This window comes from Etheostoma spectabile, chromosome 5 (assembly GCF_008692095.1).
Source record: "Etheostoma spectabile isolate EspeVRDwgs_2016 chromosome 5, UIUC_Espe_1.0, whole genome shotgun sequence".
In the NCBI taxonomy this organism is placed as follows: Eukaryota; Metazoa; Chordata; class Actinopteri; order Perciformes; family Percidae; genus Etheostoma; species Etheostoma spectabile.
Genome location: NC_045737.1, coordinates 36,991,342 through 37,003,260, shown reverse-complemented (window position 1 = coordinate 37,003,260; position 11,919 = coordinate 36,991,342). Strand labels below are relative to the sequence as shown.

General features: G+C 40.7%; 1 protein-coding gene across 7 annotated transcripts in view; it reads left to right on the top strand.

Annotated features, from left to right (window-relative positions):
- Positions 1 to 2,605: 2,605 nt before the first annotated feature.
- f5 (coagulation factor V) overlaps positions 2,606 to 11,919 on the top strand; it is a 60,356-nt gene continuing 51,042 nt past the window's right edge. For 5 of the 7 annotated variants that reach the window (XM_032515226.1, XM_032515228.1, XM_032515224.1 and 2 more), the window contains exons 1-4: positions 2,606 to 2,878; positions 4,345 to 4,430; positions 6,049 to 6,171; positions 11,019 to 11,231. In XM_032515226.1, coding sequence (XP_032371117.1) covers positions 2,715 to 2,878; positions 4,345 to 4,430; positions 6,049 to 6,171; positions 11,019 to 11,231 — 586 coding nt within the window. In that variant the 5' untranslated portion in view covers positions 2,606 to 2,714. The remainder of the gene's footprint in view (positions 2,879 to 4,344; positions 4,431 to 6,048; positions 6,172 to 11,018; positions 11,232 to 11,919) is intronic. The other 2 variants (XM_032515231.1, XM_032515230.1) reach the window with 1 other exon arrangement.

Sequence of the window (11,919 nt, the reverse complement as noted above, 5' to 3'; positions counted from 1 at the left end):
TATGTGTGTTATTCCAATTATTTAGACGGTACGATGAGAAATGTAGCAGTTACGCATAATCAAATAGAAAAAATGGCAGAATAAGCAGATAATGCCGTTACTGTCCATTCCAGCGATTAGCCAATGTTGCGCATGCACACTTCGATGCTGTCTCTTTAACGTGTACGGCAAAGGCACAACTCTGCCGTGCCTCTGTACGTAAATGTGTGAATCCAGTAATCATCTCCGTTACATATCAAACATGGACAAATTAAAGTCGAGATATTACGGGCCCTCTGCGTAGCTGACGTCATTACACCAGCTACGTTGTAAACGCAATCCCCGCGAAATTCAAAGTCAGAATGACTGCAGATATCACAGCGGTGTCCCCCGATATCACAGCGGTGTCCCCCGATATCACAGCGGTGTCCCCCGATATCACAGCGGTGTCCCCCGATATCACAGCGATGAGGAATTTCTCTAAACTCGATTTTAATTCAAAAAAAGAACTAATAGCAAGATGGAGGTCTACGCCAGCCTTAGATGGAGGTCTACACCAGCCTTAGATGGACTACTGCAGCAAAAGGGACAAAAACTCGTCCGATCGTTTCAAACTGACTGGTATGGAAGAAAAGATGTGCTATGTGGCCGTGCTAACAGTCAGCGGCTGGACCTCTACGGGGTCCCGTGATCTGAACAGTCAGTAGCTGGACCTTTACGGGGTCCTGGGATCTGAACAGTCAGCGGCTGGACCTCTACGGGGTCCCGTGATCTGAACAGTCAGCGGCTGGACCTCTACGGGGTCCCGTGATCTGAACAGTCAGTAGCTGGACCTCTACGGGGTCCTGGGATCTGAACAGTCAGCAGCTGGACCTCTACGGGGTCCTGGGATCTGAACAGTCAGCGGCTGGACCTCTACGGGGTCCCGGGATCTGAACAGTCATCGGCTGGACCTCTATGGGGTCCCGGGATCTGAACAGTCAGCGGCTGGACCTCTACGGGGTCCTGGGATCTGAACAGTCAGTAGCTGGACCTCTACGGGGTCCTGGGATCTGAACAGTCAGCGGCTGGACCTCTACGGGGTCCCGGGATCTGAACAGTCAGCGGCGGGACCTCTACGGGGTCCTGGGATCTGAACAGTCAGCGGCGGGACCTCTACGGGGTCCCGGGATCTGAACAGTCAGCGGCGGGACCTCTACGGGGTCCTGGGATCTGAACAACCTGCCCGCAGCTTTAACCAAGCAGGAAAAACCGTCAGCTCATATAACACCGGCAACCACAGCTTCGCACATCCTCCACCCTGAAACGGATCCAAACATCCAGTCGGAACCGGACCGGGCCAGCACGTCTTCGACCCCCATTCTGTCTGTTGAGAGTCAGGGACTATGCGAACTGAAGGCCCGTGAAAGGAGAGTTTTACAACGCTGTGATCGACGTCTTCACGAGGAAAGAGCGTCGGATGGATTTTATGAGGGAGAGAGACGGGGGATGACACGCAGCAAATGGCCCCGGCTCTGACTCGAATCCGGGACACCAGCGAGGACTGAGCCCACATGGGGCGCATGCTCTACCAAATGAGAAAATGAAAGCTCAGATGGGCCAATCGGGAATCTTGCTCTTTATGAGGTCAGAAGGAGCAAGGTTACCTCCGCTTTCTCTGCTTTGCCCGCCCAGAGAATTTGGCCCCCCCATGAGAGAGAGACATCATGGCTTTCAAACGAGCAACGTGGCAGTTGGTCAAGGCCGCACCCCCAACCTCCACCTAACATCCAACCCTAACCCTAACCCTGGTAGAGTGTACAACTGTATTCATGTTCACTCCTCCATGCAGTGGCTGCAGATTCAACGCCAACGTGTGGCCCTCTCCCTTTCATGTTTTCAGTTGTCCCATAAATAAATATCCCCCCAAAAAAACTAAAAAAAACTGCTTTTAAAACAGAAATATAGAATTTATAAAAATCATAAATTCTATATTTCACTGATAGCATGTGACAGGAGACCACAACAGGGAAGTCTCTTCCTGTTCCCAGTTGAGATATGTGGGCTGCATTTTGGATGAACTGCAGGAAAGATAAGGCTGACAGCTGACTCCACAATGAGGATTGCAAAATGAGAGTGGTTGAGTTCTTAAATTTAGCAATAGCTCGGAATGATACATAGTTATTTTGTTGTTGAGTTTATGGCAAGTGCAGTTATTGTAAAAAAAACAACAGTTTAATAGGTGCTCATGATGCAAAATGTATGCTGAGATGTTCATAAAAGATGTTTCTATTGTTTTCTATAGTTTAGGGTGGGTTGCCTGTTTAGTTCTGACTCTGGGGACAGAAAGCAGACCGGTCCCAGACGACCTGAGAGGTCTGGGTGGGTCATACGCATACAGTCATGTTTTTCTCTGGATTGTGGGAGGATTTTCCTGTGAGGTCGGACACATTTTATGTACTTTCAAACACTCATCACTAGTGTGCTTTTTCAGAGATGATGGGAATAAGCACACCCCTCTGGGATGACTCACAGCAAAACACAGCGAGGTTTCAATTATGAGAGGGAGGGGGAAAACATATGCTGAGAACAGTTCATTGCCCTGGGACATAATGTTGTAACGAGAGAAAGAGTGTGTGTGTGTGTGTGTGTGTGTGCGTCAGTGACAGATAAAGTACAGAGCGGACCTCTCTGTCAGATCACAGCTTCTTCACTTGTAGAGCAGACCGATTTCACCTGGAGGACTGATCCCAGACATGAGGCTCTGTGTCCGGGCTGCCGGAGCGTGGCGTCTCCTGCCTGTCCTGGTTCTTCTGACTGTCCTCCATGTCAGAGCAGACCCGCAGCAACCCAAAGAGAGACACTATTACATCGCTGCTGTTGAGATAGACTGGGGCTATGCTGGCAATGACACACACAGGTAGGACACTGGTTGGAGGATATGTGTTATTAAATTACATGAAATAGACATAACCGCGGTTTCATTGTTCAACCGCAATTATTTGCAAAGATTCGCTAAGATCTTAAGGGATATGACAGGTGATTGTTGATTTTGTTTAGAAATGCCACATTGTAATTATACAAGTAATCATTAAGTGATCATTTGTCGGATTATATCATTTTATTATTTTAAATGTTAGTTGTTTGCACTTGACCCTTTAAACAAAATTTGTGTTATTACATCATCTAGGTCACAGAATACTGATATGACCAAAACATGTCTCCAGGTCTTAAAAAAAACTTTTTTGAAAATAACAAATACATATTTTTAAATTTGAGTGTAAGAGACAATTAAATTGTCAATCACAGTTATTTCTGAGACAATTACTTGTACAGCAACATTTGGCTCTAGTTGTTTTGATTCATTATGAGATTCCTACAATATTCTTTAATATTCTCCTTATTATTATAATTATTGAATTATTTAAATTCAATAATTATTATTATTATTAAAATTCTGTCCACTGCCAGCCTCTTTTTTTTCTCATGCAACTGTTATTTTGTATGTGTATATATATTTTTTATATATGCAGTATGTGTATATGTATTTGTTTTTCTGTCCCTCTGAGGACAAAAGACACCTGGCGAGTCCAAGCAGTGTTTGACAACACTCCTACTCAACAAGAGATATTACAAAGTGTCATTTTATACATTTATTTACTATTTTCTTCATATATTATGCTGCATTTGTGAACCCAAGACTTTTGTAAGCTCATTTCAAGCAATGGTTTCACAAGAGACTTGAGAAATATTTCCGCTTTAGGGCCAAATTATCTCTTTACACATTGCTCTTTGTTTGTTTATTACTATATGCTCCTTTCACCAAGGCAAATTCCAACATACTATTGTGTTCTTACTGTGGCAATGACAGATTGGCAATTAAAGATTATTTTTTGGGCATTTTAGGCCTTTAATTGACAGGACAGTTGAAGATATGAAAGGGGAGAGAGAGGGGGAGTGACATGCAGCAAAGGGCCGCAGGCTGGATTTGAACCCGGGCCGGCTGCGTCGAGGAGTAAACCTCTATACATGGGCACCCCTCTACCAACTGAGCATTCTGGGTGCCCGGCAATGAAATCTTTTCTGATTCTGATTCTAAGCTCATCTATAAAGTCTTGACTCGCACTCTGTTGTTGAAGTTGTAGTGTGTAAAAAACCGTGCAGTCTTTGTGTTTGTTTGTCTTTTATTTGTGTTACAGCATGTTCGTCCTCCTATAATATTAGCGTTTCTCTAACACACACTGGGTCACACGCCGGGTCACACACATCAGTTGCAACATGTAAGATAAATGTCATATCTTGGAGTCCATATCTTGGTATGCTGTGGTAGTGTATACAACGTGTGTGTTCTTGTGTGCTGAGTCATGTTTTGTGGTTTTCCTTTAGGTTTGGGCCCACCTATAAGAAAGTGGTCTTTCGGGAGTATGACGACAAGGACTTCAGACAGCCCAAGCCTCATCCCTCCTGGTTGGGTAAACAACGAACACACAGTCTGCCTGGCTTTAATTTCTACCAACAATTCTTTTTAGGGGTTTTACGGTTTTCTTAAATTGGTTTCTATATCAGAAATTTGTGTTTCTTGTAATTTTAATCTAAATTTTTAATTAAACAGAAATGTGGGTTTCTTGTAATCTAAATTCCCAAAATTAACATGGATTGCTCCATAGAATGCTTTGCACAAGTAAAATGAAGGATCAGTTCACTACTTCCATTGAATTGTGGGTGTTCTACTGCATTTGAAAAAACAATTAGTCTAACTATTAGTCAAAATAATTCCCAATCTTCAAACTTTTTAACTCAAAAGTTAAATATAATTTCACATGAATTAGGTTCATTGACCATTAGTTCCAGAAAAAAGTGTAAAACTGGTGTTAACAACAAAGTTGCATGGTCGACAGGAAGCCAACACAAGGGTATTATGTACTTTGGTAATTTCAGATATGACGTGTGACAGGGTGTGTGTCTAGGTGTGTGTTAGAGCAGGGTGATCGACCTTTTTTAAGCCCAGGACCCCTTAACTGAGAGTAAGACGGAGCAGGGACCCCCTACCCCATATTATATCAAATTAGATTGCATATTAAATTAAGCCTACAATAACATTTATACATAATAAGCCTTTATATATACACCTTATTTAGTGCATAATATACACATTTTTACGATTCTGATGCCAAACTGGTACTTTTAAAACGACTCTGATTCCTAAAACCGATTCTTGAAAAACTGAAAAATGACGTAAAAAAGGCTCTATTATAGAATTTTTAAAAAATAGAAAATTATTTAAATTTAACAATATATTAACATTTCAAAGTGCTTAAATATATAGTAAGTAAACCTAAGTCACCTAACACACAACTACAATCATATGACAATAAATAACAATATTTACAATATTAACAAGTAACAACTAAATAAATGTTTAGTTGGTATGGTAACCAGAACCCAGAGGGGAAATATGGCGTTTTAAAAGTAGCCTACATGTTTGCTAGCTACAGATAAATAAGTAAAAAATACAGGTTTTACAGAGGGGTAATAAACTAGAGGAAGAGGCTGAATAAATGAGTGTACAGTAGAAATCAAAACAAATGCATCTTCAGGCACGAGGGCTCACTGAATGATGCATTGAGTATTAATATGATGTGAATCATATGATGGTCTTCATAGGCGTCTCAACCCAGTAGGAGATTCTGTACAGACTTGTCAGGCCAGGCTCACCATCACCATAACTAGGAGGGAATATACTTTGGATGAACCAAGGAGAGAGACGTGTAGAGTCTAATAGAAGGAGCAGTGAAGCTGTTCTGGAGGTGTGTGTTGGCCGTGTTTTTCCTTTAATGTGTCACCAGCAGAGTTGGAGTGTATCCTTTTCCTTGTTATTAGTACCAAAGTACCTTTTCCTTTCCAGGAATTCTCCTTAAAAATCCCAGTTACATATTAATTCCTTCTCAGGAAAGTATTACCTACGTTGTGTGGGCCGATGGTGACTTTCTATTTGCTGGTCAACACCAGTCAGATGAGTCGGTTGTGTCCCGGGTGTGTCAGGATGAGTGAGGGGATCCCAAATAACCTCGAGCTTGTCTTCCTCCGCAGGTCTGCTTGGACCCACACTGAGGGCTCAGGAGGGCGAGAAGATTGTCGTCACTTTCAGAAACCTGGCCACAGCACCGCACAGCATCCACCCACACGGCATCGCCTACGGGAAACAGTCAGAGGGTGAGAGAGCCTGTTAACCCTACGCTGCATGACAGATGAATGTCACAGCTGTGGCTAACCACACAGACGGTCTCTAATAACAGAAAAGTAAACCGAGGCTCCTGTTTTGTCCAGCTGAGACAGCGCTGTGCAATTTCATTACAGTGCAGTATTTAATATTTAACCCTTTAATTTTGTAACAGTTCAATATTTAATATTTAACCCTTTCATTTCATTACACTGCAATATTTAATATTTAACCTTTTAATTTCCTTACAGTTCAATATTTATTATTCAACCCTTTAATTTCATTACAGTGCAATATTTATTTATTATTAATACTTAACCATTTAATTTCATTACAGTGCAATATTTGATACTTAATCACTCAATGTCATTACTGTGCAATGTTTAATACTCAGGACGTTTGATACACCAATTACTATATTATTTGCATAATGTGTATACAAACCTCTTATCTTTTCCTATTTTGTATATGTTTATACAGTAGTTGCTCTCAGGAACTGTGCACCACGTTCCCCCCTCTCTTTTTTTCTTCTTCTTCTGCACTACTTACATTTTACATTTTTAGATTTCGGGTTGACACTGTAAAGGAGTTGCTTCAGTCTCGTTGCCCAGGTACTGCATTTGTGTATAATGACATTGACGGCTTTCGATTCTATTCCATTCAATTCTAACTAAGAGCTTATCATTTCTCAAATGCAAACTTAATACCATAATTCCTCCATTTAACTAGACTTAGACTTAGACTTCTCTTTATTGATCCTTTTGGGATGACTCCCGCGAGGAAATTGAAACTAGGCCTAAGCGGCGCACCCCAAGCTTCCATCCTTGACAAACAGCCGTGTGTATCGTCTCTCCCAGTCTCTCCACCGCAGGCTGTTCCAATTTAACAAGTGCTATTTACGTCATCGCTACACAATGTTTTACTAAAAGCAAAGTTAATATACTAAACATGAGTTAGATTCGTACCGCAGCGCCGCCACGCCTTGATGCTCATGACAAGAATAGCATGTATAGTTATCTTTATAGTAGTGAATTAGGTTTAAATCACTGTCATACATGAATTAATTATATTTTCCAATTTTAGACATAATAATCCATGATGTCCACATTACACAAAACTGAAATTGCACGTCAAAATGACACACTTTCAATTTTTTTGAGACCCCCCCCCCCCCAAATTTCACAAATCATGTTTTCAGGAGAGTCCATATGTTATTCAGAGGAGCTCCCCTGTAGTTCGCACCCTAGTACTGATCACTGGACGTAGACTTGAAAGTGTTGCTCACTCTGGATCCAAATGCATTTCTCTACTTTATTTCGATGATGTTTCAGCACCTTAGGCCTTTTCTCAAAACCAACAATCCTTGGTTGTTTTATTGTGTAACCTGTTCTGCTTTGTTGCTCATTTTTTTTTGCTTTTGTGCTATGTCTTGTTTTGTGCTATGTCTTGTTTTGTGCTAAGTTCGGCTCTGCTTGTGTCTTTCTTTATTGCTCATTTGTCCAAAAAGCATGTGTTTTGTTGTATTTGCATTGTCCTACTTGAATTGAGTTGTTTTCTAATCTAAAAAAAATAAAGAAATGCATTTTGAGCCAGAGTGTGCAACACTGCTTCCTTACTTTCAAACCCAAAGACAGTACCACCCTGTAACACAGTCTGTCTGTTAGGGTCATTGTGGGGGTTCTTGGAGTTACTCATTTCAATTATTACACAAGATTGGCCAACACAACAAACAAACATTGTTTGCCTTTTTCTAAAATATTAACCAGAGGGACAGATTAACAAGGTAGACGATACTGAAGTCCAACAGGAAGCGTTGATAAGCCTGAGGAAACCAGCGTCTGTGTCCAGAGAGAAATAGCAGGACATTACTGCTCTTGTTAATGTAGGAAATGAACACCAAGTTCTCTTAATTTGCTCTTAATGCGAAAGTCAGAGTGCAGAAGAGTTTCATAAGTAAACTTATTTTTAAAGGTCCCATGACATGGTGCTTTTTGGATGCTTTGATATAGACATTAGTGGTCCCTAATACTGTATCTGAAGTCTCTTTTATATAGACCTTAGTGGTCCCTAATAGTATCTGAAAGTCTCTTTATATAGACCTTAGTGGTCCCTAATACTGTATTGAAGTCTCTTTTATATAGACCTTAGTGGTCCCTAATACTGTATCTGAAGTCTCTTTATAAGACCTTGTGGTCCCTAATACTGGATCTGAAGTCTCTTTATATAGACCTTAGTGGCCCTAATACTGTATCTGAAGTCTCTTATAGACCTTAGTGGTCCCTAATACTGTATCTGAAGTCTCTTTATATAGACCTTAGTGGGCCCTAATACTGTATCTGAAGTCTCTTATATAGACCTTAGTGGTCCCTAATACTGTATCGAAGTCTCTTTATATAGACCTTAGTGGTCCCTAATACTGTATCTGAAGTCCTCTTATATAGACCTTAGTGGTCCCTAATACTGTATCTGAAGTCTCTTTTAAGACTAGTGGTCCCTAATACTGTATCTGAAGTCTTTTATTAGACTTAGTGGTCCTAATACTGTATCTGAAGTCTCTTTTATAGAACTTAGTGGTCCCTAATACTGTATTGAAGTCTCTTTATATAGACCTTAGTGGTCCCTAATACTGTATCTAGTCTCTTTATATAGCCTTAGTGGCCCTAATACTGTATCTGAAGTCTCTTTATATAGACCTTAGTGGTCCCAATACTGTATCTGAAGTCTTTTTATAAGACCTTAGTGGTCCCAAACTGTATCAGAGTTCTCTTATATAGACCTTAGTGGTCCCCTAATACTGTATCTGAAGTCTCTTTATATAGACCTTAGTGGTCCCTAATACTGTATCTGAAGTCTCTTTATATAGACCTTAGTGGTCCCTAAATCTGTATCTGAAGTTCTATATGCTATAGTGGTCCCTAATACTGTATGAAGTCTCTTTTAATAGACCTTGTGGTCCCTAATACTGTATCTGAAGCTCTTTATATAGACCTTAGTGGCCTAATACTGTATCTGAGTCTCTTTTTATAGACCTTAGTGGTCCCTAATACTGTATCTGAAGTCTCTTTATATAGACCTTAGTGGTCCCTAATACTGTCTTGAAGTCTCTTTTATATAGACCTTAGTGGTCCCCTAATACTGTATCTGAAGTCTCTTTTATAAGCATTAGTGGTCCCTAATACGTATCTGAAGTCTCTTTTATATAGACCTTAGTGGTCCCTAATACGTATCTGAAGTCTCTTTTATATAGACCTTAGTGGTCCTCAATACTGTATCTGAAGTCTCTTTATATAGACCTTAGTGGTCCCTAATACTGTATCTGAAGCTTCTTTATATAGAACTTAGTGGTCCCTAATACTGTATCTGAAGTCTCTTTATATAGACCTAGTGGTCCCTAATACTGTATCTGAAGTTCTCTATAGTCCTTAGTGGGTCCCTATACTGTATTCTACGTCTCTTTATAAGACCTTAGTGGTCCCCTATACGTATCTGAGTCTCTTTTATTAGACCTTAGTGGTCCCTATACTGTATCTGAAGTCTCTATATATAGCACTTAGTGGTCCCTAATCTGATTGAAGTCTCTTTATATAGACCTTTTTTTTTTAAAGTGGTCCCCTAATACTGTATCTGAAGTCTCTTATAGACCTTAGTGCGGCCTAATACTGGATCTGAAGTCTCTTTATATAGTACCTGAGTGGTCCCCCTAATACTGTATCTGAGTCTCTTTTATATAGTCCTCTAGTGGATCCCTAATACTGTATCTGAAGTCTCTTTCCCAATTTCAGCCACTACAGCCAGTCCCGTTATGAGCTTTTTGTAGGATTTGCCATTTCTGTGTCTGTAGCTATGGAGGAGAAGGAGGGGAGCAGAGAAAGGAGAAGAAACCTTGCCCCTTAAGACCTCATAAAGAGCAAGAATCCAGATCGGCCCATCTAAACTTTCATTTTCTCAAAGGCAGAGCAGGATACCCAGGGCTCAGTTTAAACCTATCACCATTTCTAGCCTCTGGGGGACCATAGACAGGCTGGGGGAACTCATATTAATGTTAAAAAACCTCATAAAGTGACATTTTCATGCCATGGGACCTTTAAAGATAATTATTTGGGCATTTTAGGCTTTTATCAGATAGGACATCTTAGACATGAAGGGGGGGGGGGGAGAGAGAGAGAGAGATAGAAAGGGAATGACATCCAGCAAAGGGCCACAGTTCACAACCGAACCCCCTGTCGCTGCCTTGAGGACTGAGTCTCTGTATGTGTGCGCATGCTCTACCAGGTGAGCTGCCCAGGTGCCCAGGAAACTCTTCTTTAGGGTCGAGAGCTGGGCAATATAAAGAAAATTATATCTCAGGATATTGTTGTTCAAATACATTGATAACAATATTGCGGCAAAATTGTGGGATTGACAATTGGTGCTTTAACAAAATATTTACACAATGAGACTGGTGATAAATAATCATCAGTAATGTGGATATAATGACTGAATGGGTAAAGGCAAATAACAGAACAGCTACAAAAGTCTGGTAAGTTCAGAAAATTATATCACTTGACTTTCATGTAGCCTGTAAAACCAGAAAAACACAACACTTGTGTCATATTACTATATTCAGAATTTAAGACGATATTGAGCCTCATATATCGATATCAATATAAAATCAATATATTGCCCAGCCCTAGATAACTCTTCATTATTTTTGGGAACTGAGAGGAATGTCATTTCACAAAGTTTGTTAGGATCGTCAGTAGTCTCTTCTAATTGCTCGGCAATGGGATCTGGTTCCATCATGATTCTGTGTTGGTCCATAACGAAGAGAGTTTTTGTTCTGCTCTGTTTGATTTTGCAGGAGCCAACTACTTCGACAACACGTCCCAGAAAGAGAAAGAAGACGACGTTGTGCGGCCGAACAGTCAACACGTTTACTACTGGGAGGTGACGAAAGAGGTTTCTCCACAGCCAAGTGACCCTTCCTGTCTCACCTACACCTACATCTCCCACAAAAATGTTGTCGAGGACTACAACTCAGGCCTCATTGGTGCTTTACTCATCTGCAAGCCCGGTAAGTGGAAAAAAAGTGACTTAAGTTTCAAATAGCACTTGCCATGTGTTACTGTGTGCATGGTCTTGCATCGCCAGACCTTCCTCTACGCCGCTGCGGATGAGGGTCTGGGTTTGGCCTGACGAACAGAAGGACAAACGGATCAGGGACCCCTTACTGTATATGTTGTATAAAATTAACTTTCATAATAAACTGGGTCTACAATAACATGTAACTTGGTGTAAACCCTTTTAGTGCTTAGAATAAAAACTGTTAAAATAATAATTGTTGGTACGATTTTATAAATAATATTATAATATTTAACATTCATGTGGCACAGTGAATTCTTTGGGATTAACTGTATGGCTAGTAAGCAGAGGTGGGTAGCGTAGCCAAAATTTGTACTCAAGTAAAAGTACTGTTACTTCAGAATAATACGACTCAAGTAAAAAGTAGTCATCCAAATAATTACTTGAGTGAGATTAAAAAAGTGCTAGGAGAAAAAACTGATAGTACTGAGTAACTGTTGAGTAACGTCTGATTTATTTTTTAACACAAGCATTCAATCTGACATAATGTAGCTGCTGTTTGGCACTGTTCCTAAGGTAACCATGCTTTTAATATGAGGCCGGGGGTGCTCTGCATTGCAGACGGTTGATTCTGACATTTTGTTTTGCTACGACTGTAAAGCTAACCCGTCCCGCCGCTG